This window comes from Anolis carolinensis, chromosome 4, assembly GCF_035594765.1.
Source record: "Anolis carolinensis isolate JA03-04 chromosome 4, rAnoCar3.1.pri, whole genome shotgun sequence".
Lineage (NCBI taxonomy): Eukaryota > Metazoa > Chordata > Lepidosauria > Squamata > Dactyloidae > Anolis > Anolis carolinensis.
Genome location: NC_085844.1, coordinates 151,248,376 through 151,275,327, shown reverse-complemented (window position 1 = coordinate 151,275,327; position 26,952 = coordinate 151,248,376). Strand labels below are relative to the sequence as shown.

General features: G+C 40.7%; 2 protein-coding genes across 5 annotated transcripts in view; one reads left to right on the top strand and one right to left on the bottom strand.

Annotated features, from left to right (window-relative positions):
- The window catches only part of glmn (glomulin, FKBP associated protein), a 39,524-nt gene extending 32,293 nt beyond the window's left edge, over nt 1-7,231 (bottom strand). The window contains exons 1-3 of the mRNA XM_003220096.4: nt 7,145-7,231; nt 3,889-3,949; nt 1,860-1,985 (exon numbers count right to left, since the gene is read on the bottom strand). Of these exons, the coding sequence (XP_003220144.2) occupies nt 1,860-1,985; nt 3,889-3,927 (165 nt within the window). The 5' untranslated portion in view covers nt 3,928-3,949; nt 7,145-7,231. The remainder of the gene's footprint in view (nt 1-1,859; nt 1,986-3,888; nt 3,950-7,144) is intronic.
- Nucleotides 7,229-26,952, top strand: part of rpap2 (RNA polymerase II associated protein 2) — a 74,365-nt gene continuing 54,641 nt past the window's right edge. For all 4 annotated transcript variants that reach the window (XR_010005327.1, XM_008109244.3, XM_003220095.4 and 1 more), the window contains exons 1-7: nt 7,229-7,346; nt 7,799-7,844; nt 9,640-9,754; nt 10,836-10,934; nt 18,643-18,708; nt 20,305-20,393; nt 24,476-24,511. Coding sequence is in view for 3 of the 4 variants with exons in the window: in XM_008109244.3 (XP_008107451.2) it covers nt 7,289-7,346; nt 7,799-7,844; nt 9,640-9,754; nt 10,836-10,934; nt 18,643-18,708; nt 20,305-20,393; nt 24,476-24,511 (509 nt within the window). In the remaining variant the exon portion in view is untranslated. The remainder of the gene's footprint in view (nt 7,347-7,798; nt 7,845-9,639; nt 9,755-10,835; nt 10,935-18,642; nt 18,709-20,304; nt 20,394-24,475; nt 24,512-26,952) is intronic.

The window sequence follows — 26,952 nt, the reverse complement described above, 5'->3', positions numbered from 1 at the left end:
CTATGATTCGATTTGTATTATTACTGTGCAGATCTTGGATGGCCATCTGTCAGGAGTGCTAGGTTTGTGTCGTCCTGCATGGCGGAAGGAAGTTGAACTGGATGATCCTTAGGGGTGTCTCCTAACCTTATGATTGTATGATATTATTATTATTATTATTATTATTATTATTATTATTATTATTGAGAGGCTGGGTGGCTATCTGTTGGGGGTAATTATTTCGTATTACAGTAGAATCTCATTTATCCAACATTCGCTTATCCAGTGTTCTGGATTATCCAACGCAGTCTGCCTTTTAGTAGACAATTTTTTTTGTAGTCGGTGTTTTAAATTCATTGTGATATTTTGGTGCTAAATTTGTAAATCCAGTAATTACAACATAGCATTACTGAGCATTGAACTACTTTTTCTGTCAAATTTGTTGTATAACATGATGTTTGGTGCTTAATTTGTATAATCATTACCTAATTTGATGTTTAATCGGCTTTTCCTGAATCCTTTCTTATTATCCAACTTATCCAACGTTCTGCCAGCCTGTTTATGTTGGATAAGTGAGACTCTACTGTATATTTATAATTTTATATTATCTGCTTAGAACTGGATTGTATGAGGCCCCTTCTACACAGCTGTATAAAATGCACACTGAAGTGAATTATCTGGCAGTGTGGACTCGAGATAATACAGTTCAAAGCAGATAATATAAGATTATAAATGGGTAATATAGCTGTGTGGAAGGGCCTTGAGTCTACACTGCCATATAATCCAGTTAAAATCAGATAATCTGTATTTTATAGGCAGTGTGGAAGAGGCCTCAGGTCTAACTGTGCCTGTTCCCTGGGCTGAGTAGGTTGCTAGGAGACCAAGTGGGCAGAGGTTAGCCTTGTAACTGGCAGCAATTGGATAAAAAACAATTATTCCTTTCCCTCTAATTAGGACTTTATTTTTCTTTTCTTTTTGTTGTATGAACGTAGAGGCATAGATGAGGAATTGTATTGCCAAGTTTAGTGTTTCTGGGATGTGTAGTTTTGTTGTTTTGTCCTAGGCCAAAAAATTTTATCCTTTTATATATATATATATAGATATGCATCTGAGGAGATGGAAATAATATTTGTAATTTAAAAAATCAACAATAGAAGAAATTATGTGGAGAAGAAATATATGGATTTTTTGATACAAAGCAACCTGTTTCTGTGGAGAAATGTCAATAAAAAACAGTTTCCTGGGCTGGTTATATTGTTTGAATTTATTTATTTGGTTAGTTATTTAAGTTATATTGATGCAATTGTATTATTGATTTGATTCGGTTTGTGTGTTTTCGTTAATGACATTGAATGTTTGTCATTTTTTTTTTGTGGAAACTGTCCTGAGTCCCCTTGGGGAGATAGGATGGCTTATAAATAACATATTATTTCTCTGCAAACAAAAAGTTTTTTTCTGTGCAAAAACACATTTGTTTTCTTCCACACAATCATTTTTCCCAAGACACTTTAGAACATTTGCATATGAGAGAATACTGTGGATGAAAAATCATTTTTTCCTTCAGCAGAAAAATACTACCATAATTATCCATCCGCTAACATGAAGACAAAATAGTCAAGGATTTGTATTATTACCAATATGCTACCCAATCCCTCAAAACGAATGCAACAGAAATGCCTTGTGACATGATCAGATTAGAAATGAGCGCAAAAGGGATTGTGTGCGCAGCTATGTTGCCACCAGACCTGTGAAGAAGAATTTGAACAGGGCCCTCAAAGCAAACACAATTGTGTACATGGCAAGAATGTGAACAACTACCTCCAATTCCTGCTAGCTTTCATTCCCAAGGTTGAAAATAGAAACACTGGTTTTTAACTCACCACATTTTTCTCATTTTGGACAACTTCCAGTACTTCAGATATATACCCTTCTTCCAAGCACTTCTGCCCTGCAACTTGGAAGAGATTAAAGTCTTCCCCTTTGAAATCTGCTTCGTCTAAAATTTGCTATGGAAAAACAAAAATGTTTTATCACAATTCAAAAGTGCACATGAACATATTATGACAATTTTGTATTAATATGCTCTGTAAAGCTGTGGCAGCAGTTCCAGAAACTTGCCTCTTGGATTTCCTTGAAGATCGTCTTTCAAAAACGTAATAAAGGCTACCAACATCATGAAATGAGAGGACAAATTATTAAAAACAATGTTGCTCAGTAAAGTGGGGTGTAATAGGAAAGGGGGGATACTACTTTACAAGTTGATAGATTCAGTCAAGGAGGTCTTGAGTTTGTAAGAGCTGAACAAAGATGTTGATGTCAGGGAACCTCAGAGGTTTCCCATTCGTAGGGTTGCCATCAGTCAAAGTCAATTTCATGGCAAACAACACGAACATTAATAAACATTATCAATAAACTATTAACAGTTCCAAATAAACACAACTCAGATGGAAGTCAGATTTTATTTACTGTGTTAATACCTCTATAGCAGTGGTTGTCAACCTGTGGGCCCTCAGATGTTTTGGCTTTCAACTCCCAGAAATGCCAACAGCTGGTAAAATAGCTGGGATTTCTGGGAGTTGCAGACCAAAACACCTGGGGACCCACATGTTGAGAACCACTGCTCTAAAGACTCCTACAACAGCATCTTCTATAACCCCTATACATTAAGAAGTACTTACATTCCTGCTAGGTTACAATTTTTTTTTTTTGAAAGGCCATAACCTTTCGGAGACCATAATCTTTTGGAAAACCAGGACCATAGCCTTTTGGAAGTGTGACACTTTTGGAGGTTAATTGGCATTCACATAACCTTTTTATAAAGTACGATCTTCCTGAGAAGTTAAATACTCGTTTGAGTGAATCTTCTCCTTAGTGGCAAATATTATTTATGATTTATTTATTTACGACATTTCTATCCCGCCTATCTCAACCACAGAGGGGACTCAAGACGGCTTTACATACAGGCAGCTTTTTGATGCCTTAAAAACAATATACAATTAAAATGAACATTTAAAATAGAATAAAATACATTAAAGCAATCAGAAACATTTAAAAACAATGCATCACAATTAATCACATAACCCACAAGAATAATCCGGGCCATTCCTATAGTCATTGCAGGTCATTCCATATCTATGTATCGCACAATTCTCCAAAGGCTCGGTCGCTAAGCCACATTTTTACTCTCTTAAGGGTCAGGAGGGAGGGGGCTGATCTAATATCCACTAGTATTCATGCAAGGCAAATTAGGCTTCTCAGTTGTTAGACTGATAAACCTGGTTAACTCTCTGAACTGTTAGGAAAAAAGATATGCCAATGCACAAAATATATAGCAGATCTTCAGAATTGTTATTTCAGTTGCCTAAAAGAATCTACTCTCCCATAAAATATATTGCTTTTAAATCATGCTCTCAAGAAACCAAAAATAAGTAGTTTTCATTAAAAGTAACATACTGTAGTTGATTTATTTACAAACTTCATGTATGCAGCATACAGGTACTTTTGGGGGGTTGATAGTTCTCTAAAGCATTCTGTTTTAGTCTCTTTGTTGCATACAGACTAACACTCTCTTCAGTCTAATATATTACTGAACATTACCTCAATACAGACTGACTATACACTGCAGAATACTGACACTGACAATTGAATACTGTACTGACTGACTTGTAAACTGTACTGCTTCTGATGAAAATTGCCTTCTAAAATGGAGTCTCAATCTGAATAGTCCCAGATCTGGTCACATGGTCTACAGTCCCTCCCACAACCTCAAAACACAGAGTTAAGGGAAAGCTGCATATCAATATATACATACAATATAGTAAGCCATCACAATTATATACGTAACAAATAACTAGCATAGGAGGCTGGTAGAAGGTTGCCATTTCCAACACAATTTAACATGTTACTTACACATCTTTGTATAATGGCTCGGAGTTCCTCTTCTGCCATTTTTTATTGATTCGCAAGAGCCCTATTACAATTTTTAAAAGAGACTTTAATGAGATACACTTTAAAGATATAGCAAAACTGGCAGAATCATTTTTAATCATTAAGACTTTTATAACAAAGCATGAAAAAGGTATTTAGTAAAGTTTTTGAATAAATCAGGTCAAATTGTCAATGGCTTTCATGGTACTTCACAACCTCTGAGGATGCCTGCCATAGATGTGGGCGAAAAGTCAGGAGAGAATGCTTCTGGAACATGGCCATACAGCCCGGAAAACACACAATAACCCAATCAGGTCAAACATCCGTAGCCCTCTGAATTGTTTTGGACTTCACTTTCCATCAACCCTAACAGCACAGCGAATGGCAAGGGATGCTGGAAGTTTCAGGCACCTGTAACTAGAAGATTAAATTCCACTCTACAATTGATGGTGAGAAGGAAACCTCTGAAAATCAAATTTGATAACTCCCAGTCCATGGCCTTATACACTACAAGATGTATATCTGTACTATGAAATATATTGTAATTAATTTCCTAGAACAGGGATTAGACAACTTTAATAAAGGACTGCAGTATCCATGGCAAAACTTTCATTTACAAAAAGGGGACTGCTTTTCAAGATACCTAAATGACAGAAAGTAATATTGAATTATATATTACAGTATTAATCTCAGAAAGTGGGACCCAACTAGACACTCTAAAGGTGATGCATTGCCGTTTACCAGAAGGTTTTAAAGGTCAACCCTAATGTAATCAGAATTAAAAAGGACACCTTCTGATTAAGTATAGTTAAGAGCTTTACAGCTGGCCATTAAGCATATTATAGGAAGCAGTTCTACTGAGGGGGAATAAAGTACTCTGAAATACTCCAACTTTTAAAAGACAGGATGTATAAATAATAATAATAATAATAACAAATTTATTTTGTATCCCGCCTCCATCTCCCCGAAGGGACTCGGGGCAGCTTACGCACAAGGTGCCTAAAACAATGCATAAAATAAAACACAACATACAATACAAAATAAAACCACTAGTATATAAAACAACAATTTGAACTCAAACAGTGCTAATAGCCTATAGTGTCATCTGTCGTAAAAACATGTCCAACTGTAAACAAGAAGAAACTTTCTATTTAATTACTTATTCTTATCCCGCTTCAGAAAGAAGTAAAGTTACAGCCAGGTAAGAGCAGGCAAAGAAGAGGTCAAGCAAATAACACATTGTAATATCTGGAAGAAAACTGCTTTGTGATGCCAAAAAAAAAAAGTGTGTTGTCGAAGACTTCCATGGCCAGAATCGCTGAGTTGCTATGAGTTTTCCGGGCTGTATGGCCGTGTTCCAGAAGCATTTTCTCCTGATGTTTCACCAACATCTATGACAGCATCCTCAGAGGTTGAGAGTTCTGTTGGAAACGAGGTAAGTGGGGTTTATATATCTGTGGAAAGACCAGGGTGGGAGAAAGAACTCTTGTCTGCTTGAGGCAAGTGTGAATGTTGCAATTGACCACCTTGATTAGAACTGAATAACCTTGCGATTTCAAAGTCAGGCTGCTTCCTGCTTGGAGGAATTTTTTGTTGGGAGGTGTTAGATGGCCCTGATTGATTCATGTCTAGAATTCCTCTGTTTTCTGAGAGGTGTTCTTTATTTACTGTCCAGATTGTAGAGTTTTTTTAAATACTGGTATCCTGATTTTGTTCATTTTCGTGGTTTCCTCGTTTCTGTTGAAATTGGCCACATGCTTGTGGATTTCAGTGGCTAGTGGTATCTTTAAAGTGTAAAACAGGAGAAAGGGAGGTGAACAGAACATTAAAGGAATCTGGCAACACTTGTAAGGCAAATTTCTATTTAGTAACTTTCTTTTTTTGTGTGGATTTCAATCCAATAACGCCTGCTAAAATAGGTTTCCCCTAACCCTTTCCCTTGCTTTTCTTCTTTTTATGCTACAACAGACTAACATGGTTCCTTCTTTAAAAACTATTTTTAAAACAACCGGGGAAGGAAGAAAAGCATCTATGTAGCTAGGAGCAGAATTGAAAAAAAAGTTCAACTGTACCAGAGGCCGTACAACATAGATAAAAAGTACTCTGCACATGCTCATGGGCAATTACTCTTTAACTATAAAAAGTTTGTAATTAGGGAAGCTGCCTGCACAATCTTAACAAGATTAAAGATTCCAATGTGGTGCAGAATTAGTAGTGAAACTTCAAGTGAAATGCACAGCTCTATGCTTCAAACAATGTGGTCATTGCATGACTGTGCACGGACACAAATTTTAACGCCTTCCGTGGTTTCAGCATTGGATTATTACTCTGGAGACCGTGGTTTGTATCCCCGCTCAGCCATGGAAACCCTCTGGGTAACATTGGGCAAGTCACACTCTCTCAGCCTCAGAAGGCCAGGGAAAAGAACCTTTAAACAAACCTTCATGTGCAAACCCAGTGAATGGTTCTCCTTAGGTCTGAAACGAGTTGGGAGGCACACAAGGAACAAGTAAACGTACACTAAAATGGAATGTGTAACTTTAGTTCATTAGTATAACATTTCTTCTTCAATATAAACACGTTACTTAGTATTCAAATAATCTCTATAGCTATTATTAGCTGTTAAACTGTGTACATGGGGGGCACCTTATACACCCCAGGTGCTTCTACACTGCAGAATTAATGCAGTTTGATACTTCTGTAACTGCCCTGGCTCAAGGCTATGGAATCCTGGGAGTTGTAGTTTCAAAAGGCCTTTAGCCTTCCCTACTGAAGGAACCCTGAGAGTTGTAGTTTGAAAGGCCTTTATCCTTCCTTGCTAAAGGAACCCTGGGAGTTGAAGTTTCACAAGGCCTTTAGCGTTCCCTACTAAAAGGACCCTGGGAGTTGTAGTTTCACAAGGCTGTAAGTCTTTCCCGTCAAAAGAATCATATGACTTGTAGTTTCACAAGGCCTTTAGCCTTCCCTCCCAAAGGAACCCTGGGAGTTGTAGTTTTACAAGGCCTTTAGTCTTCCCTACCAAACTACAACTTTCAGGCTCTCATTGCATTTGAGAGGAGACTCCCCTTGCAGTAGCCCTGGAAGTGAAAGAAGGCTGCAACTCCTTTCCAGGCTTCACTTGGGAGCCTCTCTGAGACCGAGAAACGAGAAACTACTATGCCTTGGTCCTAGCTGCTACTCCTCCCTCGCCCCCCTCCCGCCTTTGGCCCCAACCCGAAACAAGGCTCGCTCCTCTTACCTCCGCCTTCTCTCTTTGCAAACAGCCCGGTCTACCAGCACTGCCTCATGACTACTCCCAGGCCACGCCCAGTTTGGGGAAGCCACGCCCCCTTCTCCAAACAACGCAGGCGCAGTGAGGGGTTAGAGGTCTTTCCCGGCAGCGATGGCGGAAGAGAGGACTCGTAGCGGCTCCAAGGCGAGGAGGCAGCGCCGGCGCCCGGGTAAACGCAGTTGTCTGTATCCTCCCCCCTTTTCCTCCCATGGACTGTTCCCTCTCCTTTGCTTAGTATTTGGAGGCGAAACCAATCCTCACTTCCGAGGGGGTGTCTTTCTAGAGGTGGGAGATGCTCTATAGCTGTGAGTTTACTGTAGGAATAATGCAGTTAAACTTCCAGGGCTCAATGTTATGGAATCGTGAGAGTTGTGGTTTTACAAGGTCAGATTTCTCCCTAAGCAAACAGCAGATTCCCACCCTGTTCCTACAAAAGCCATGACGCATATTATGGCTTTTACCAAATATTGTGCAAAGTATATTCCCATAAAGCCATATGCAAAATATTGTGCAAATAAAAGTGAAATTTGTCTTCATCATTCACTGGAAACCTCCCACAGCGTTGATCATGTGATTTCATGTGGTTTGTCATCTCCCTGTATTTTTTGTTGTTCTTCTTAGGCAATAAACAGCCCAGTGTCCTGACAAATGAAGATGCCGCACAAAGGTATCCTGTCTCTATATAATATCTCAGAATAACTGTTTGGTCGCATTATGTGTTTGTGTCGATTTTGTAAATCCTTCAAAAGGTTTATGAATAAATGAGAAACATTATATTGATGTAATGAACTTCTGTGCATTTCGCTCAGGTGTGAGTTCCCCATGGTTCAGTGTGACTTGCATCTTAGGGTGCAGCTACATTGTGGAATTAATGCAACTTGACACCACTTTAATTCCCATGGCTATGTAACCATGTCAGTTGTAGTTTTGCAAGGTATTTAAGCATTGGGTTGCTATGAGTTTTTGGGGCTGTATGGCTATTTTCCAGAAGCATTCTCTCCTGACATTTTGCCCACATCTATGGCAGGCATCCTCAGAGTTTGTGCGGTCTGTTGGAAACTAGGTTAGTGAGGGTTGTTGTATGTCTTTCGGGCTGTGTGACCATGTTCCAGAAGTATTCTCTCCTGATGTTTCGCCCACATCTATGGCAGGCATCCTCAGAGGCTGTGATGCCTCACAGCCTCTGAGGATGTCTGCCATAGATGTGGGCGAAACGTCAGGAAAGAATACATGGCCACACAGCCCAAAAGACATACAACAACCCTGTGATCCTGGCCATGAAAGCCTTCGACAACACATAGGTTAGTGAGGTTTATATATCTGTGGAAGGTCCAAGTTGAGAGAAAGGACTCTTGTCTGCTTGAGGCAAATGTGAATGTTGCAAATGGTCAGCTTGGTTAGCATTTAATGGCCTTGCAGATTCAATGCCTGGGTGCTTCCTGCCTGAGGGAATCCTTTGTTGGGAGGTGTTAGTTGGCCCTGGTTGTTTCTTTTCTGGAATTCTTCTGTTTTCTGAGTGTTGTTTTTTATTTACTGTCCTGATTTTAGTGTTTTTTAATACTGGTAGCCAGATTTTGTTCATTTTCATTGTTTCCTCCTTTCTGTTGAAATCCACATGCTTGTGGATTTCAGTGGCTTCCCTTCTCTTTAGGCATTTCTGCTAAAGAGTGCTACACCTTCCAGAATTCCACAGCATTGAGGCATAGCAATTAAAGTAGTGTCAAACTGCATTAATTCTACAGTGTTGACTGCAACCTAAGTGAATGTGCGTAATATTTCAGGTCAATTTTTGATCATCTAGTTTTCCACACATACTCATATCACCCAAGAGTTGTGGCTGTTTGTATGAGCCTGAATATTAGCTTTGTCAGTGCTTCTCAACCTGGGGTCCTCAGATGTTTTTGGACTACAACTCCCAGAAATCCCAGCCAGTTTACCAGCTGTTAGGATTTCTGGGAGTTGAAGGACAAGACATCTGGGGACCCACAGGTTGAGAACCACTGACCTATGTGATATTCAGCTTTTGTTATTTCCCCCAAAATATGCGTTGGAGAGAAGGCTGAGGCTAGAAGAGTATGGCATTGGGTGTTTTCAAGTGTCCCTGAAGCCAGCATAGTGTTTTCCCCCCTCTCTGGAGGATCAGAGCTTAGAAAATCCTACAATATCTGCTTTGAACTGGTTTATCTGAGTTTACACTGCCATATATCTCCTTTCAAAGCAGAAAAGGTGGGATTTTATTCAGCTGTGTGGAAACGGCCTGAGACACATATTCTGTCCAGTTCCTCTAAACCTGCCAAAGACAGCTGGCACAATTTTGAGATGGAAAGTGGTTGCCATTGTGTCCTTTGCTTCAGGCAGCAAATCTTTTACACTGGATCTGTTTGTACTCACTTATTTCTTAAGCAACTGTATATAAATTGCCAAAATGTGGACCACACAGCTATTTTTTTTTCGCCTTGTAGGAAAGCAGCACTTGAAGCCGCTATTAGAAAGAAGATTGAGCATGAGCGAAAAGCCTTGAAGGTGGTTGAACGCCTTTTAGAAGATGATATCACTGAAGAATTCCTCACAAATTGTGTATGTCCTCTCGTTGCAAGCTTATATCAAATGTGTAGTTTAAATGTGTTAAGTTTTTACAATCTCCTATAATATGAAGTTAATGGTTTCTTTCCAAAGATAGTTTATCAATCTTTGGAGAAGAACCATGGATCATCTATGATAGATGTATGCTAGCTTGACAGTCTATGGCCCCTTCTACACTGCCATATAAAATCCAGATTACCTGCTCTGAACTGGATTATCTGGCAGTTCAAAGCAGATAATGTTGATTATCTACTTTGATAATCTGAATTATATGGCCTCAGCCATAGGTGTGAATCATATAGTCCTCTAAATCACTGCTTCTTAAACTCGGGTACCCAAACAGGGCTCCCTTTGCTCAGTGTGGGGTCCTGAAAAATTTGGCAACTGTAAAAGTTTTCTGAATGTCACCTAATGGCTGTTGTAGACATTTACATGAATCTGTTGTGCAGCATTTACAGTGGACTCTGCAGAAGGAAATGTTTGATTTTATAGCTGTTTTGTGTACCTATATACCCAGGGCTGTGTAAAAATTTGTTGGGGTGAAAGGTGTCCCAAGTGGAAAAGTTTAAGAAGTCCTGCTCTAGATGACCTTGGGCTGCTGCCACCAGCATTTCCCACTATTGTCTAGGCTAGTTCGTGCTTCTAAAGGTTTAATCCCACAACATCTGAAGGGCTGCAAGATTTTCACTTCTGCAGTAGGCCCATTTCCTATAGGACATATTCCAGAGGGCGAGCCAGCGTGGGTTAAAGGCTTGAGCATTGACTACAATCTGTAGTCCAAGGTTTGTAAATTAAGAGTGTGCAAAAGAAATCTGTTCTGTTTTTTAAAAAATGCCCCCCCCCCAACTTTCATTAAGATTCTTCCTGAAACGGAAATGGAACTCAGGATTCAGATTTACAAATCCAAACGACCCCTTCCTTATCTCCCGAAATCTTCCTGAAAAATAAAATGGGAGGAGGGGCACCTGAAAGCAGAACGGATTTCTGCTGTTTTGACACGGCTTGTTTGTATCCCTGCTCAGCCATGAAAACCCACTTCATACATTTCAAGTAAAATCTGTTTATTCCTTTTCAGGGGAAGTTGATTACACCTTCTCACTATAAGGATGTTGTGGAAGAGCGGTTTATTGTCAAACTGTGTGGCTACCCCACCTGTCGAAATAGGCTGCAGAATGTAAGAGTCTATGAGTGGTATATGTGTTGGCTCTTTTTCTGTAATTTTTTGAAATTTAAAATGTATTTCTTCCTGAAAATTTTCCAGTACTTGCCCTTTTCACCCCTTTTCATGATCTCCCTGTGTTAAAAAATAGAAACTGATTTAAAATGTGTACAGGGTTGTTTTGTGAGTAAGGATGTGAGCCTGGATACCCACAGTCTTGAATCTGATAGTACAGTAGAGTCTCACTTATCCAACGTTCTGGATTATCCAACACATTTTTGTAGTCAATGTTTTCAATGCATTGTGATATTTTGGTGCTAAATTCGTAAATACAGTAATTACTACATAGCATTAATGTGTAATGAACTACTTTTTCTGTCAAATTTGTATAACATGATGTTTTGGTGCTTAATTTGTAAAATCATAACCTATTTTGATGTTTAATAGGCTTTTTCTTTCCTTATTATCCAACATATTTGCTTATCCAACGTTCTGCCAACTTGTTTATGTTGGATAAGTGAGACTCTACTGTATATGCTATACTATATTGTCCTCAGACATGGCCTAAAACTGTGGAGTGTTCTTGCCATTTCTCTGTCCCTTCTCTGCTTGTGTCCAATATGATCGAGGAGTGGGCATCAAGCTCTCTACTATTTAATTCTCTATGTAATCTGGGAAAACTGTGTTAAATCTTTACTGTTGTTTACTGAAGTTAGCAAACATCAGATTTAGGATTAAGAAGATTGCTTCAATAAAATATAGTCCAGATTAAACATTGTAGGTTTTGTGCACTATGATAAACTTTAGGAAACAGAAGATTAAGATTTGTCTTTTCTCCTTGCAGCCAAGCTAGGGAGATGAGGGAGGGTTTGGAGCCAAAGAGACCAATATTCTGACACATAATAATTAACAGTCATAAATTGGCAGACTGGTCGATCGGCTCTCTTTGTACATAATAGCACACTGTAATGTTTTGCTACATGTATGCTGGTCCATTGGCTCTCCTTATCCATAATAATAAACTGTAATGCATTGTTTCATGCAGACTCACTAGAGCAAAAGAGATTTAATTTTAATTGGTGCAACTTAGGAGGATTCCTTGGAAAGAAATGTCATGCAGTTTATACAACATTTCCAAAGACATTTCTCCCTTTAGCATATTATTTAATTATTCACATTTTTGGAATATAATTAATAGTCTAAAATGTGTTTCTGGACTTATAAAGAGAGAAAGATAATTTAAAAGAGAAGACATGTCAAAGACAGAACGCCACAAGATCAAAGATAACAGAGTTTATTGGATAACAGAACTCAAAATGCCCGTAAAATACAAGGGCCAGGCAGTATTAGCCTTTAAAAGCAAAAAGGGGCAAGGAAAAACGTTCAAAAGATAAACCGGATTAAACCGGAGTTTAATCCGGGTAAAAACAAAACAGCTTGCTTCAGCCTGGGGATAAACAAAACAGAAGCCGGGGAACAAAGTGTTCAAAAGAATGCAATTAATTGGCAGCAGATTCCTCTCTGCTGCCAGCACTGTGCTTTGAGTAACTTGAGTCACTCCTCCACACAGCAGGCAAGATTTCCAATACACACAGATCAGCCGAGGATTGAAGCAGTAGAGTAGACCCAGTTCCTTTCCGTAGTTCAAGCCAGAAGCAGACGTTTGTAGTTTCACCAAGTCCGAGTAGGGGGAAGTCAAGCCGTGGTCAGTTCAGTCCGAAATCCAAAGCAGGAGATGGCGTCCGTCAAGAAGACGACGGAAGGTCAAAGGTATCAGCACACGAAAACACACCAGTCTTCAGGAAAGCGTCCCACACAGATCCCAAGCGTTCGTCCAGATTACCTTGCCCAACGCAATTTGCAATTGCTCCCAAGCCTCATTTTATGCCAGTTACAAATCCTCATCACTATCAGCTGCCCTCCTTAACCCGGGCGTTTCCTCATCACTTTCCTCATCAGAGCTGGAACACCTCTGACTACGCCCCACAGCATCCCCAGCTGTGGATCCCGTCCCATCCCTCCAGCTTGTCCATGGGTCTAATCCTGAAGGTCCCCATTCATCTTCCATCCCATCATTGCCAGTGGCACCCAATTCCTCCCTCACCCGAGTCCAATCCATCTCATCCTCCTCCGAGCTAACCAGCCCCTCCTCCATTCTCTCCGTAAACCCCTCAAAAGACTCTTCGTCAGATGGTGCTGCAAAGATATCTCGCAGTCTCTTTCTTTCTCGCTCCTCGAGAGTATCTGACTCTCGAGGAGTCTTACGCCCACGTCTGCCAGTAACAGAGCCATGAGGCTCAATCATAACACTATCCCCTCTCACAAAGGCCTCCTCCCCCGAAGGCGGAGAGGTGGCAGTGATACCCTCCGCTATAGCACCACGACGACTGGAGGTATCTAATTTTAACAGTGAACGATGGAAAACTGGATGGACCTTTAAACTAGACGGTAAACGCAAACGAAACGCAACGGAAGAGATCTTTTTAACGATAGGAAAGGGACCCAAATACCGAGGCGCAAATTTTCCCCCAGCCTGTTTAATATGTTTGGAAGACAACCACACCAAATCCCCTTCTTCCAACTCCTCCCCTGCCTGCCTGCAGCGATCGGCCTGAGTCTTTTGCGTTGCCTTAGCTTCCAACAGTAAGCGACGGGCAACATCATGCAACGCAGCCATTTCCGAAGAGCGGTACACAGGGTCAGAAGAGACCACATTGGTCGACGGCGCCACACCTCCCCGTGGGTGAAAACCATACGTTAGTTCAAATGGCGTATGCTGACTAGACGTGTGCACCGCATTGTTGTAAGCGAACTCCGCCACCGGTAGCCACTTCACCCAAGCAGTGGGTTGATCTAAACAAAAACAACGTAAATATTGCTCTAAGAGCCCATTAACCCGTTCCGACTGACCATCCGTTTGCGGATGAAACGCAGAAGAAACGTTTAACTTAGTACCTAAGCACTCATGGAAGTGTTTCCAAAAGCGTGACACAAATTGCGGAGCCCTATCCGAAATAATCACCTCAGGAGCTCCGTGCAAACGATAGATGTGCTTAGTAAACAGTAAGGCCAACGTAGGGGCCGCCGGAATGGTTGAACAAGGAATAAAATGAGCCAGTTTGCTAAATAAATCCACCACCACCCAAATACAAGTATAACCCCCAGACTTAGGCAAATCCGAAATAAAATCCATGGAAATGATTTGCCATGGCCTCTCAGGAACAGGTAGAGACGACAACAAACCTCTAGGGCGCCCAACAGGAGTCTTACTCTGCTGGCAAACAGCGCAGCTGTCACAAAAGCGCAGAATGTCTTGCCGCATCTTTGGCCACCAGTAGCTCCTGGTGATAAGCTGCACGGTCTTGAACCTGCCAAAGTGCCCAGCCATGGGTTCGTCATGGTGGGCTCTAATCACCTCCAACCTGAGGGCCCCCACTGGTACATAGACCTGCCCCCTGCGTACCAATACTCCGTCTTGATCTTGTAGATGAGGCAGTATTGTACGGTTACCTGCTGATAACAGCATAAGTTGCTCCTGAGTCCACACATCGTCCCTCTGAGCCTCAAGGATCTGGTCATGTAACCCGAGCTCATTATCTACAACACATAGAGAGGCAGTAGGCAAGATGGTCTGACATACTACCTGCTCATTGGTCTTAAACTCCGGCTTGCGGGACAAGGCGTCGGCCCGCAAGTTTGCCTTCCCCTCCACGAACTGCACTTTGAAGTTAAACCTGGAGAAAAACAAAGCCCATCGGATTTGACGCTGGTTTAACTTTTTTGCTGTTTGCAAGTGCTCCAAATTCTTGTGATCAGACCTGACCACGATTTGGTGCCGCGCCCCTTCTAGCCAGTGCCGCCACACCTCAAACGCCACCTTAATCGCCAACAACTCCTTCTCCCATATGGTATAGTTCTGCTCGAATGGTGTTAGTTGCCGCGAGTAAAATCCACAGGGACGCAAGGTCCCTGAGGAATCTTTCTGAGACAATACAGCCCCCAACGCGTAGCTAGAAGCGTCCGCTTCTACCACGAACGGTTTGTCAACATCAGGATGTGTTAGTATGTTGTCTGATTGAAAGCTAGACTTTAGTTGTAAAAACGCGTCGTGAGCTTCCCGCCCCCACACAAATGGCTGTTTCTTACGCAGGAGCTGCGTCAAAGGCACCGTGAGCTTTGCAAAATTCGGAATAAACTCCCGGTAGTAATTAGCGAATCCTAAGAACCTTTGCACATCCTTCTTAGTCTTAAGCTCCTGCCATGAGTTGACGGCGTCAACCTTATGTGGGTCCATTTTAAGTTCCCTACCTGACACTACATGACCTAGGAACTCCACTTCAGGCACATGAAAGACGCACTTGGAAGCCTTGGCGAAGAGCCCATTAGCCCGCAGACGGTGCAGAACCTGCTTGACATGTTGACGATGTTCTTTCTCGTCCTTAGAAAAAATCAAGATATCATCCAAATAAATCACTAAAAATTGGTCAATTAGGTCCCTAAACACATCGTTCATGAACCTCTGGAAGACCGCAGGCGCATTGCAAAGTCCGAAAGGCATGACTCGGAACTCGTGGCATCCGAAGCACGTGTTAAATGCCGTCTTCCATTCATCACCTTCCCGTATTCGGATTAAGTTATACGCCCCCCGCAGGTCAAGCTTGGTAAAGACCTTAGCCCCTTGCACCCTTGATAACAGTTCCGAGATTAAAGGCAGCGGGTACCTATCCCGAATGGTGTATTTGTTTAGGATCCGATAATCGCAGACCAACCTAAGTTCCCCAGTCTTTTTGGCTACAAAGAATACCGGTGCCGCAGTTGGAGAGCTAGATGGGCGAATAAACCCCTTGGCTAAATTTTCATCTAGGAACTCTCGCAAAGCTTGCCTTTCCGGTACAGTCAAGGCATACAGCCTTCCTGCTGGCAATTTCGCACCTTCCGCTAGCTTAATGGCGCAATCATACAGCCTGTGCGGCGGTAACTTGTCCGCTTCTTTTTTACAAAATACATCAGAGAACTCCCCATACTCAGCAGGCACTCCCTCCATATCAGATTGAGAAACGTTCAGAGTGCAACAATCCTGCCTCTTTAAGGTCAACTTACGCGTCACCCAATCTACTTGTGGATTTACTACAGCTAGCCAATCCATCCCCAGGATCACATCGTATCTGGGCAAGCTTGTAATATCCCACACAAACGTTCCCGTTACTCCCTGCACCTCCCACATTACTGCTGAGGTCTCATGGTTAACCACCCCAGTCTCCAGCAGTCTCCCATCCGCTCCTTCCACCCACACGTCGCATGCCTTGCGCACTCTAGGAATGCCATGCTTCCTAGCAAACTCAATATCCACGTAAGAGACCGTAGCCCCTGAGTCCAGCAGTGCCAAAGTAGAAACAAGTTCCTTTCCCCCAACAGATAATGTAATGGGTACGAAAACATGCTTCCTCCCCTCAGTTGACTGCTTTAGTAGCCCTAATGCGTTGGACTCACGTCGCACTAGGGCTGGCCTTTTCCCGAAAGCCGGGAAGGTTTCACATTACAGTTTTTGGCAAAATGCCCAGCATTCCCACAGTACAAACACAACCCCAGCTGCCTCCTGCGGTTCTTTTCTTCTGTAGACAGCTTTTTAAAGACCCCAAGCTCCATAGGCTCTTCCCCCATCACCACAGGTACCCTGGTTACATGCATAGGTGGCGCACACATTGCTTTCGAGTGTTTACGGGACTCGAACCTGGCGTCCAAACGCAGCACCTTAGCTACTAAGGCATCCCAATTCTCAGCCGGCTCCAAGCGTGCTAATTCATCCTGGAGATAATCACTTAACCCAGCAGTAAACAAAAGCATGAATGCATTTTCCCCCCAGTCCAGTTGGTGGCGATACAAATTAAACTTATTTAAGTAATCCAAAACAGTCCCCTTTCCCTGTTTCAACCGATACAGAGCCCACCCAGCATTCTCCGTGCGGAGATGGTCCCCAAAAGTGTCAGTTAGTAACTTCTTGAAATTATTCAAATTGTCCTTGACTGGGTCATTTCCCAAAATTAAATTAGTGGCCCATTGTCCTGCAGGACCAGTCAACAAACTCAAAATAAATGCCACCTTGCTAGTGTCTGTAGGGTAAGCATGAGCACTGAGCTGGGAAAAATAAAGCTCAACTTGTGCCAAAAAAGTTGGCAACTTGCACCTGGTTCCGTCAAAGCGTTCAGGAGTCAAAACATGTCCTTTAACAGCATTAGCTGTTTGACTGACAGTAAAGGCTGTTTGTAATTGATCGAACTTAGCCCTTAACTCATCCATCGTCTTCCTGACGGGATTTATTACTGCAATAAACCTTTTTTATGGCGTTGGGCAATCTGTCAAAGACAGAACGCCACAAGATCAAAGATAACAGAGTTTATTGGATAACAGAACTCAAAATGCCCGTAAAATACAAGGGCCAGGCAGTATTAGCCTTTAAAAGCAAAAAGGGGCAAGGAAAAACGTTCAAAAGATAAACCGGATTAAACCGGAGTTTAATCTGGGTAAAAACAAAACAGCTTGCTTCAGCCTGGGGATAAACAAAACAGAAGCCGGGGAACAAAGTGTTCAAAAGAATGCAATTAATTGGCAGCAGATTCCTCTCTGCTGCCAGCACTGTGCTTTGAGTAACTTGAGTCACTCCTCCACACAGCAGGCAAGATTTCCAATACACACAGATCAGCCGAGGATTGAAGCAGTAGAGTAGACCCAGTTCCTTTCCGTAGTTCAAGCCAGAAGCAGACGTTTGTAGTTTCACCAAGTCCGAGTAGGGGGAAGTCAAGCCGTGGTCAGTTCAGTCCGAAATCCAAAGCAGGAGATGGCGTCCGTCAAGAAGACGACGGAAGGTCAAAGGTATCAGCACACGAAAACACACCAGTCTTCAGGAAAGCGTCCCACACAGATCCCAAGCGTTCGTCCAGATTACCTTGCCCAACGCAATTTGCAATTGCTCCCAAGCCTCATTTTATGCCAGTTACAAATCCTCATCACTATCAGCTGCCCTCCTTAACCCGGGCGTTTCCTCATCACTTTCCTCATCAGAGCTGGAACACCTCTGACTACGCCCCACAGCATCCCCAGCTGTGGATCCCGTCCCATCCCTCCAGCTTGTCCATGGGTCTAATCCTGAAGGTCCCCATTCATCTTCCATCCCATCATTGCCAGTGGCACCCAATTCCTCCCTCACCCGAGTCCAATCCATCTCATCCTCCTCCGAGCTAACCAGCCCCTCCTCCATTCTCTCCGTAAACCCCTCAAAAGACTCTTCGTCAGATGGTGCTGCAAAGATATCTCGCAGTCTCTTTCTTTCTCGCTCCTCGAGAGTATCTGACTCTCGAGGAGTCTTACGCCCACGTCTGCCAGTAACAGAGCCATGAGGCTCAATCATAACAGACATAGTTAACTATCCAAAGAAGGTAAAAAGGCAAACAGGAAAGCAATGGGGAAAAGGTCTGTCATATCTGTCTGAAGAGATGTAAACCTAGAAAAATGCTATAGGCTATGGTCTTGAAAGCTTTAATTAACATTAAATTAAAATTGTCTCCCCTCAAAATACAAATAGCTACATAACGTCAGCTTGAGATATGTGGTTAAAGATAATGTCATGGCATAGTAAGCAATGCCAACTAGGGATTTTATTTTAAAGCTTAAGGTGACTTTAACAAATTTGCCAAACTGTGTTTATTTTTGCTTTGTTTCTTTTAAGGTACCAAAGCAAAAGTACCAAATTTCAACAAAAACAAACAAAGTTTACGATATTACTGAAAGAAAGGTATGTTTAAACGTTATTTTTACAGTTGTCACTTGATATTATTGCACTTTTACAAGACATTGGCTCTGGATTTCAAAAGATTCTGGGGATGAAATGCCAGACATGTGTATGGTCTCTGTGGCTTCATCTAGACTGACCATTTCATGCAATTCAAAGTTAGCTGCAAACTGTAGCGGCCAAACAACATGATCCCACAAAATTTTGAAAAAGAAAGCCCTTAATATGCATCAGTGCTCTGTAATTTGTGTAATTGCCATCCGGACCTTAAACTAGGATTTCCTGTGTGATCATCTGTGCAATGGAAACACTTTCTCCAATACTGGTTTGAAAGTGCATTCAATGTAGATAATAATAATATTATTATTATTATTATTATTATTATTATTATTATTATTATTATTAATAAAACTTTATTTATACCCCGCCACCATCTCCCCAACGGGGACTCGGGGCGGCTCACATGGGGCCATGCCCAAGACAATATAATAGACAAAATATAAAAACAACATATCAGAATGCAATTAAACAATGCAACAATAACACTACACAATACAGAACAAAAAAGCAGAACGTAGCATAACATAACAAGGGCGGGCCGCATGGACACAAGGTTAAAAACTCGGGGTAAGAAGAGAAAAGAATAAAACCATGGGGAACAGGGTCTACAGAATACATGTTGGGGAGAGAAACACAGGAGGTATATACAATTACTCTCCGAAAGCACACCGGAAGAGCCATGTTTTTAAAACTTTCCTAAAGGCTGCAAGAGTGGGGGCTAGCCTGATAGATGCGTCCTATGCTACCAGTGAGCATGGATGCAGTTCAGAACAACCTCATGAACATATTTCTCAATATAATCCAGTTGGGCCAAGTTGATAATTACAGTAGATTTTAATTTGTTGATCTGATCATGACATAGTCAGACGAGATTTAAACTTTGAGCCACGAACGTTTTCCTATTAACTTCTCTTGCCTCTGTTTTGATGTCAGCTGTTGATGCATTTATACAGTGAAGATACTGTCTGAACTCTCTATCGCTTTATTCCTCCTTGTACCTGGAATACTGGAAAATTATAATTTACCCAAGTTCTCCAGTGACATCTACAGCGCATAGAAAAACTACATTTCCTAGCATTCCAAATACATACTGAAATGGACAAAAGGAAGAAACATATTAAAACCAAACCTGACCTACTTGTGGCTACAGCAGCCATTGTGGATCTACAAGATGGAAAAGGCACACATGGGCTTTCAAATATGGGTGAAGAAACTAGTAGTCATATTGTAGCTGTGAGAAAACCAAGAACTTTCAGGGAAAACATTTTTCTACAGGTTGTCTCATTTGGCTGATAGTTGCCAGTTCCTATGCATTCTAATTCTAGGAGAAATTGCTTATTCCTACAAAAAACTTTCATTTCCTCTTGTTATGATTTGTGGCTTTTTGTGTTCAGGAATTGGTCTTTAACTCTTTACGAATCAATATCCGATGTGTTATTTGTTTCATTACAAAAACTGTTGACAATTTATTTTAGCTCACACCACATTTGTATCTATTTTGTTAAAGTAAGAACATAACACTTGCAATTTTTGTGTCAGTGTTTTTGCAGCAACTTCTGTTACAGAGCATCAAAATACTTTGAAGGTCAAATTTCCCAAAGTCCGGTGTGGCTGCGAGATGAAGAAAGGTAATTAGATATTTAATAAAACAAGTGATCCTTAAAACTCTTTCTTTCCTTTTCACAGTGGAAGGAAAATAGCAATGGTCATATGTACTGGGAAATAAAATGTTGTATTGAGGGTAGTTTCCAAGGCCTTAAAAATACCTTTATTTAAGATTTTTGTTTTTTGGCTTTTTTGTATGTTTTTTGGCTACCCATGCTGAAATTCTGGGAATTATAGTCCTGAAACTGTAATTTTTCCAGGTTCTGGTCTCAGGTGATACTTTGTGACAAAGGCTGAGGTATTATCAAGCATAAGATAATTGCTTGTTTTTTTCTTTTTTGATGGTATTTGTGTTTAATTTCAAATTCAAAAATGGTGAAGACTTCCTACTTTCTTTAGAACACATGAAGTTGCTTTTTATTGGATCAGAGTGTTCTGTGTTGCTGGTAAAAATGGGCAGCAATTTTCTAGGATTTCAATTTCTATTATCTGAAAAATGCCACTTCATTGACCTTGAATCTTTTGAATATGATACATGCACTCTCTCAAAGAACTGCAGCCCTAATCAAGAGTAACTCTTAAATTCTTCTGAATATATGCTGCCTTCTTTTGGGAAGAACTTATTTTACAGCTGTTTGACACAGCTCTATATCCTACAATATCAAGGTAGAAATCCCACATTATCTGAGTATAGACTCAAATAACCCAGTTCAAAGCAGATATTGTGGGATTTTCTGCCTTGATATTCTGGGATATAGGACTGTGTGGAAGGGTCCTCAGTCTTTTTGAAACAAAAGAAGCTGTCCTACTAAGTTTGGTGATGGAAGGGTACATTTCCCATTCTTTAGTCTGGCTGTATTAGTTGAAGATAGCATGGTATAAAAATATTGGTGTGCAGATAACCCTGGTAAGGAAATAATAGTAAAGTGCAATATTTTGGAAAGAAGTGTAGAGTCACAAGAAAAGATCAGTCCTACAGTAGTGATGCTGTCAATGATGGCATTATTAGTTTATGTTTAAGATAGGGTTGAGCCATTGTGGCTCTTGCTAGGAATGTCCAAATACCAGAAAGCCGGTGTGGAGCAATAATTAATATGTGGGGTCTGAACAATGAAGATCCAGGTTCAAGTTCTCACCAAGCTACGAAATTCACTGGATTAACTTCATCCATTCAAACACACTCCGTTTGAAGGCCCTTCAACATAGCCATATAATCCAGAATATCAAGGCAGAAAATCCCACAATATCTGCTTTAAACTGTGTTATCTGAGTCCACACTGCCATATATTCCAGTTCAAGGCAGATAATGTGAGATTTTATGAGTTGTGTGGAAAGGGACTGATTTAAGTGATTCTGAGGGTAAAGTGAGAAGGAGTACAGTTGTGTTCTCCCTCTTCATTTCACTGGAATGTAACCAGTAAATGAATAATGAATGTAAATTAGGCCCCTACACTGTCCTTACATGCCAGCATCTGATCCCAGTTTATCTGCTCTGAACTGGATTATATAACTCTCCACTGCCAGATAATCTGGGATAAACATATACTATAATCTGCCATCAGACCTTGGGGTATAGGGCACTGTAGAAGGAGCCATAGATGCTTTGTAAGGAATGAATGACCAGTCTTAAAGACTGGCAGCAGCACTTTATCTTCTCTCTAAAGGCCCTTCCAGACAGGCCCTATATCCCAGGATCTGATCCAAGGTTTTCTGCTTTAAACTGGCTGAGTCTGCACTGCCAGATAATCTGGGATAAACAGAAAACCTGGCATCAAATCTTGTAATACAGGATGTGTCTGGAAGGGCCTTAGTGTACTCCAGCAACTTGTCAGCTCTGACATTATGGTTTCTCTGTCTGTCCTATTCAGGCTGTTGGGATATCTAAGGTTCATTTCAGGTTTTAGATTATGAGTGAGTGAATTGCAGTCCACAGCCTGCTGGACCCAAGAGGGCCTTTGGAATGACCCATGGTATTTTAAACTATGTTGTTTAATATGACTTGGCATGGATAACCATTGGCTTGTTGTGGAAAGCAAATGTTGTGCAAATGCTTCCAACCTTCCCTAATCCCCTTCACTTCTTCCAGATCTGATTTAAAATCTCGTCCCTCATCTGCCAACTCTCAAACTCCTTTTTCTAATCCATGCTGAAAATTATTAAAAACCAGATTTTTAAAAAAACATTTAAAAGGTGTCCTCCCCCCCCCCCCCCCCAGTTGTTCTGGATACCTAAATATGCCCCTCAGCCTTGCTTCATTGCACATCCCTGCTCTAGATTTATGGACTGGTTAGCTTTAATTAAGGTCAGCCCAGATGATGGTGACCTCTAAACTGTGATTAAAGAGATGAAGGAGGAATATGCTCCAAGGTATCAAGAAGCTATGTGGAGGTTTCTAGCTGATCCTGAAAAAATACTTTCTTATCCTACACCCATTGAATCACCAAAATACCACAACTATGCTGGCTGGCATATCCTAGGCATCATAGTACCAAAAAAAGTTACTTTTGTAAGCCACTCAAATAGTTTCTGATTTGTTAAGAGTGGCGAATTGAAAGTCAGCTTTTATCGATGCGCTGGCCCTACTTGATTTGAAAGCATGGATCTCAGGCCTCATCTCATGTCCTTTTTTGTCTGAAAAGCAGGATTATCTTGCCTAATCTTATTAGGGCTGCAGTTCTAATTTTAGCAGTAATACCAAAAGAGAGGAGACTGATTTGGGCTTGAAAACATCTGATTGTAAAATAAGTGCTTAGGGCATTTCTAAGTAAAGCTTATGTTTCGGAATTGTCCTGGCTCCAAAGACAGTGTTTCACAGTCAATCCAGATGTCAACATCTTCCATTTGTGAGAGAGGGTTGCATCGCTTTGTGCCACTGTTTTTCTCCATCTTTTCCTCTTTAAGATAGAAAATTGAGAAAGCAAAAACAGCACAGTGCCTTTTGATTGAGATCCTTTAGGGTCCTTTGCCTGGAAAACAACCTTGTAGTAGGTACACATTTTCCAAGGCAAAAAGAAGATGTGATATATAGATAGATAAATAAATAGATAAATAGAGAGAGAGAGAGAATATATATATACACACACAAATTATTTGTGCTGTGACAGGTCTGTTATTTGACTTAGGAAAAAGAGCAGTTTGCAACTAACCAAGTCCCCACTGGGTGTCACTTCCTCACAAGGTATTTTTCCTTTAGCTGGTGAACCAAGGCTGCTAAAGTTGAGCCTATGACATAAAACATATGCGGAGATACCAACCTTAAAATCAAGTGGGAAAATCCTTTGAAATGTAATAACAATTGGAATATTGTTTTAAAATGAAGATTAAAAATCAGAGCAAAACTGCTTGAGACAGATTGTGTGAGGAAGAGGGATAATATATGATAGAAAAGACCCATGTGAATAGTAACCTTACTAAAACATATTAGTCTCAAAATTCTTGCTTGTGTAAATTGATGGGAATACAGGCAGTCCCAGAGTTACAAACATCCAATTTACAAGCAATTCATAGTTAAGAATGGGGGTAACAACAGGAAGTGAGAAAAATCTACCCCTTGGAAGGGAAATTCACTCCTGAAAGAATTATCATGGGGGGAAAGGTGTCTCCATTGAAGCTTTAGCACAACTCCTTGTTTCCACGACAAGCCAGTCTTTTCAAAATCCAATGATCACAAGGACAGAGAGTGAGGTGAAATCTTCTGACCAGGGGCACAGACAGCAAAACAAACACCACAGGGGTGTTTAACCCTTCCCTGTGCTATCCAAAGCATATGTATATTTGGCTGGAGGTGCACTTTAAAAATGTACCTGTTTCTGACCTATATGCAAATTCAACTTAAGAACAAACCTACAGAACCTATCTCATTTGTTACTTGTAATGCCCCATTTCATTTGCACAGTGCAATGCTTGTGAAAATCATGTTGGATAAGTCCTGTTTTGATGGTTTAAGGGCATGGTAGGCATTTAGGCCCTTCCTCTAACATCTTCTGTATCTATAGCTTAGAGCCATTATATAGTTATCAAGCTGAATGAATGTATAATATGAATCACTCCCTAATGTTAACAATCATTTGTGTTTCTAAATCAATTTTATTTTTATTTTTCCAAGGCCACCAGACATTGAATTACTAAAAGAAGGAGCAAGGTACAGTAGAATTGATGGTTTTGTTTGTGCATCCACAATCTGGTTGAACAAAGTCTTTGATTTCCTGTTCTCCTCTCCTGTACACCTAGTGTTATTGTAGCTGCTACAAAGATCTGTTTGCCTTAATTGTTTGGGGGTTTTTTTTCATTTTGTGATGATGAAAAGTTTGTTTGATCTGTATGATTTTCAGCTGCCCCTAGAACTGTAGAGTAATTGAACTTGTTGAAACATGACACAAATACTATGTTTGCTCTTGGATTCAGTGCCTCAATTTTCATATATGACTTGCTTTATAAGCTAAGTGGAACCAATTATATGTGCTGAAAGCTTGTTTACATCCTCAGTTAAAACATTAAATAAGGAGGCTCATGCTTTTATGTTTTTGTCTATGTGTAAAATAAAAGCAATCTGTGGGTTGCTTTTTTGTTTGTGTCTGCTTGAATCTTTTGGGAAGAACTAAAACAAACATTAATTTCACAATATTTTCTGGGACTGCTTCATAAATCTGTGGTATGCTTGTTGATGTGGCATAGTGTTGTATAAATTGTGTAGTATAAATTATTTGTGTTCTCTTCCTTAAAATATTGAAGTGTATTTTACATTTGTATTTCCTACACTTCTGACTTGCCTCTACATCAAGTCTGCCTCTCTGCTATGGTCTTTCATTTGAAGTTATCTTCCATTTGCACAAGTGAAGCATACGAAAACAGAGGACAAGAGAGTTCCTATAGTGGCCATCCTACATTATGCAATTTAGCTTGAACTTTAAAAGGATTGTCCATGTTGGTGAACCCTCATCTCACAAAATCTTCAAAACTTGGATAGCTCCTTCGGTATCGAAACTAAAAATGAGAGCGGAATTGCCACCTTAGAGACGTAGAAGTTACCACTAGCATTGAGAATATTCACTACGTGCTAGGCTATTTGAAAGAGGTGTTCCCCTTCCTGGGATATTAATGGGGTGGGTATGTGATATCAAGGACTTTTGATGTAAAATTGGTGTAAGTCTTTACATTAGATGGCAGCAGATATTTAGGAGATTTCAGCAAAGCTTCACACTGGATGTGAAGTAATGGGTTAAATGGTAAACCCTCAACAAGGCATTTCTTCAAATCTCGGAGTTTTCCAGGTCTTCTGCTAATATTTCCCTCTTCTGCATGAGCAGTGTCATTTTGGTCATATAAAGCAAAATGCTCATTTCACATATTTACTGTCAAAGCTGCCTTAAAAACATTTCTATTGACGAATAGCATAGAAATTGTGTAAATAAAACTATGAAATTCCCTGGCTCATTCTACTAAGTTTACTCATCATTGAAGAACACGTGATTCAGCCACAGAGGCTATAAATCTTGCAAAATGGGAATGGACAACTGTAGCTTGCTATGTTTTTGGACTGCAACCTCCATCATCTCTATCCAAGAGATTTAGTTGGGATGGATCAGGAGAGTGGCAGTTCAACAACATCTGGGGTCTTCTTCCTGTAATGCAAATTGTCAACCTTCTCTCTTGGGATGGATTTTGGGCCCCAAAATGCTTTAATTATTAAACCAATGTATTTATTGTGGCAGGCAAGCTGTCTAAAATGTTTTCTGACTTGAACAAGCATGGGGAACGTGTGTGCCTTTCAGATATTGTTGGACAGCATCTCCCACATATCCTAACCAGTATAACCGGTGGTAATAAATCCTGGAAGATACAGGCTGGCATTATTAGGTAGAGGAGATCAGCCTTCCTCTACCTAATATAGATTTATCAGATTAGAATATTTCATAAATGAGTGTTATTTTAATATAACAAGATAATGTTATCCTCACCTTCATGCCCCCAGTCAAATAGCCATTGTATAAAAGTAAAAGCAATAGGTAAGAAAAGAAGGCGTAGGCCAAGAGAGGAGCAGGTGGAAAAGGTTGCCTCACAGTGGTTCTTAGCCTCCTGACCAAGGTTAAAGCAGGGATAGGGGAAAATCTGTCTTCTCCGGGTATTGCTGGACCAGAATTTCTATCATTCCTGGCTTTTGGCATTACAAGCTTGGGCTAATGGAGGTTGCGGTCCAACATCTGCATGATAACAGCTCTCCTGCTAGTGTGAACCTCCTTTCAACTCACTTGTCCTAAGATATTAAAATTAAGTGAGAAATAAAAAAAAATCTATAATGACTGTGTGTTTGACACTACACTACTTTGAAAATAGTGAAGACAAGGAAATGGAAATACTAGTTCTCTACGAAACTAAACTTGTGAGATGTTTTCCCCATATCAGTTTACATCATCATAATTGTTATCGCTGCTAGATAAAGCAGGGCATTTATATTGTCCTGTTGCCAGGCCACTGTTCACAATACTGACTACTAGTAGCTCTTCAATGGAATCTTACTAGAATGGGAATAGAAATCTGAATGAACGTGTGCCTCTCTCCTTTCCACTGCTTGGATACACTTTC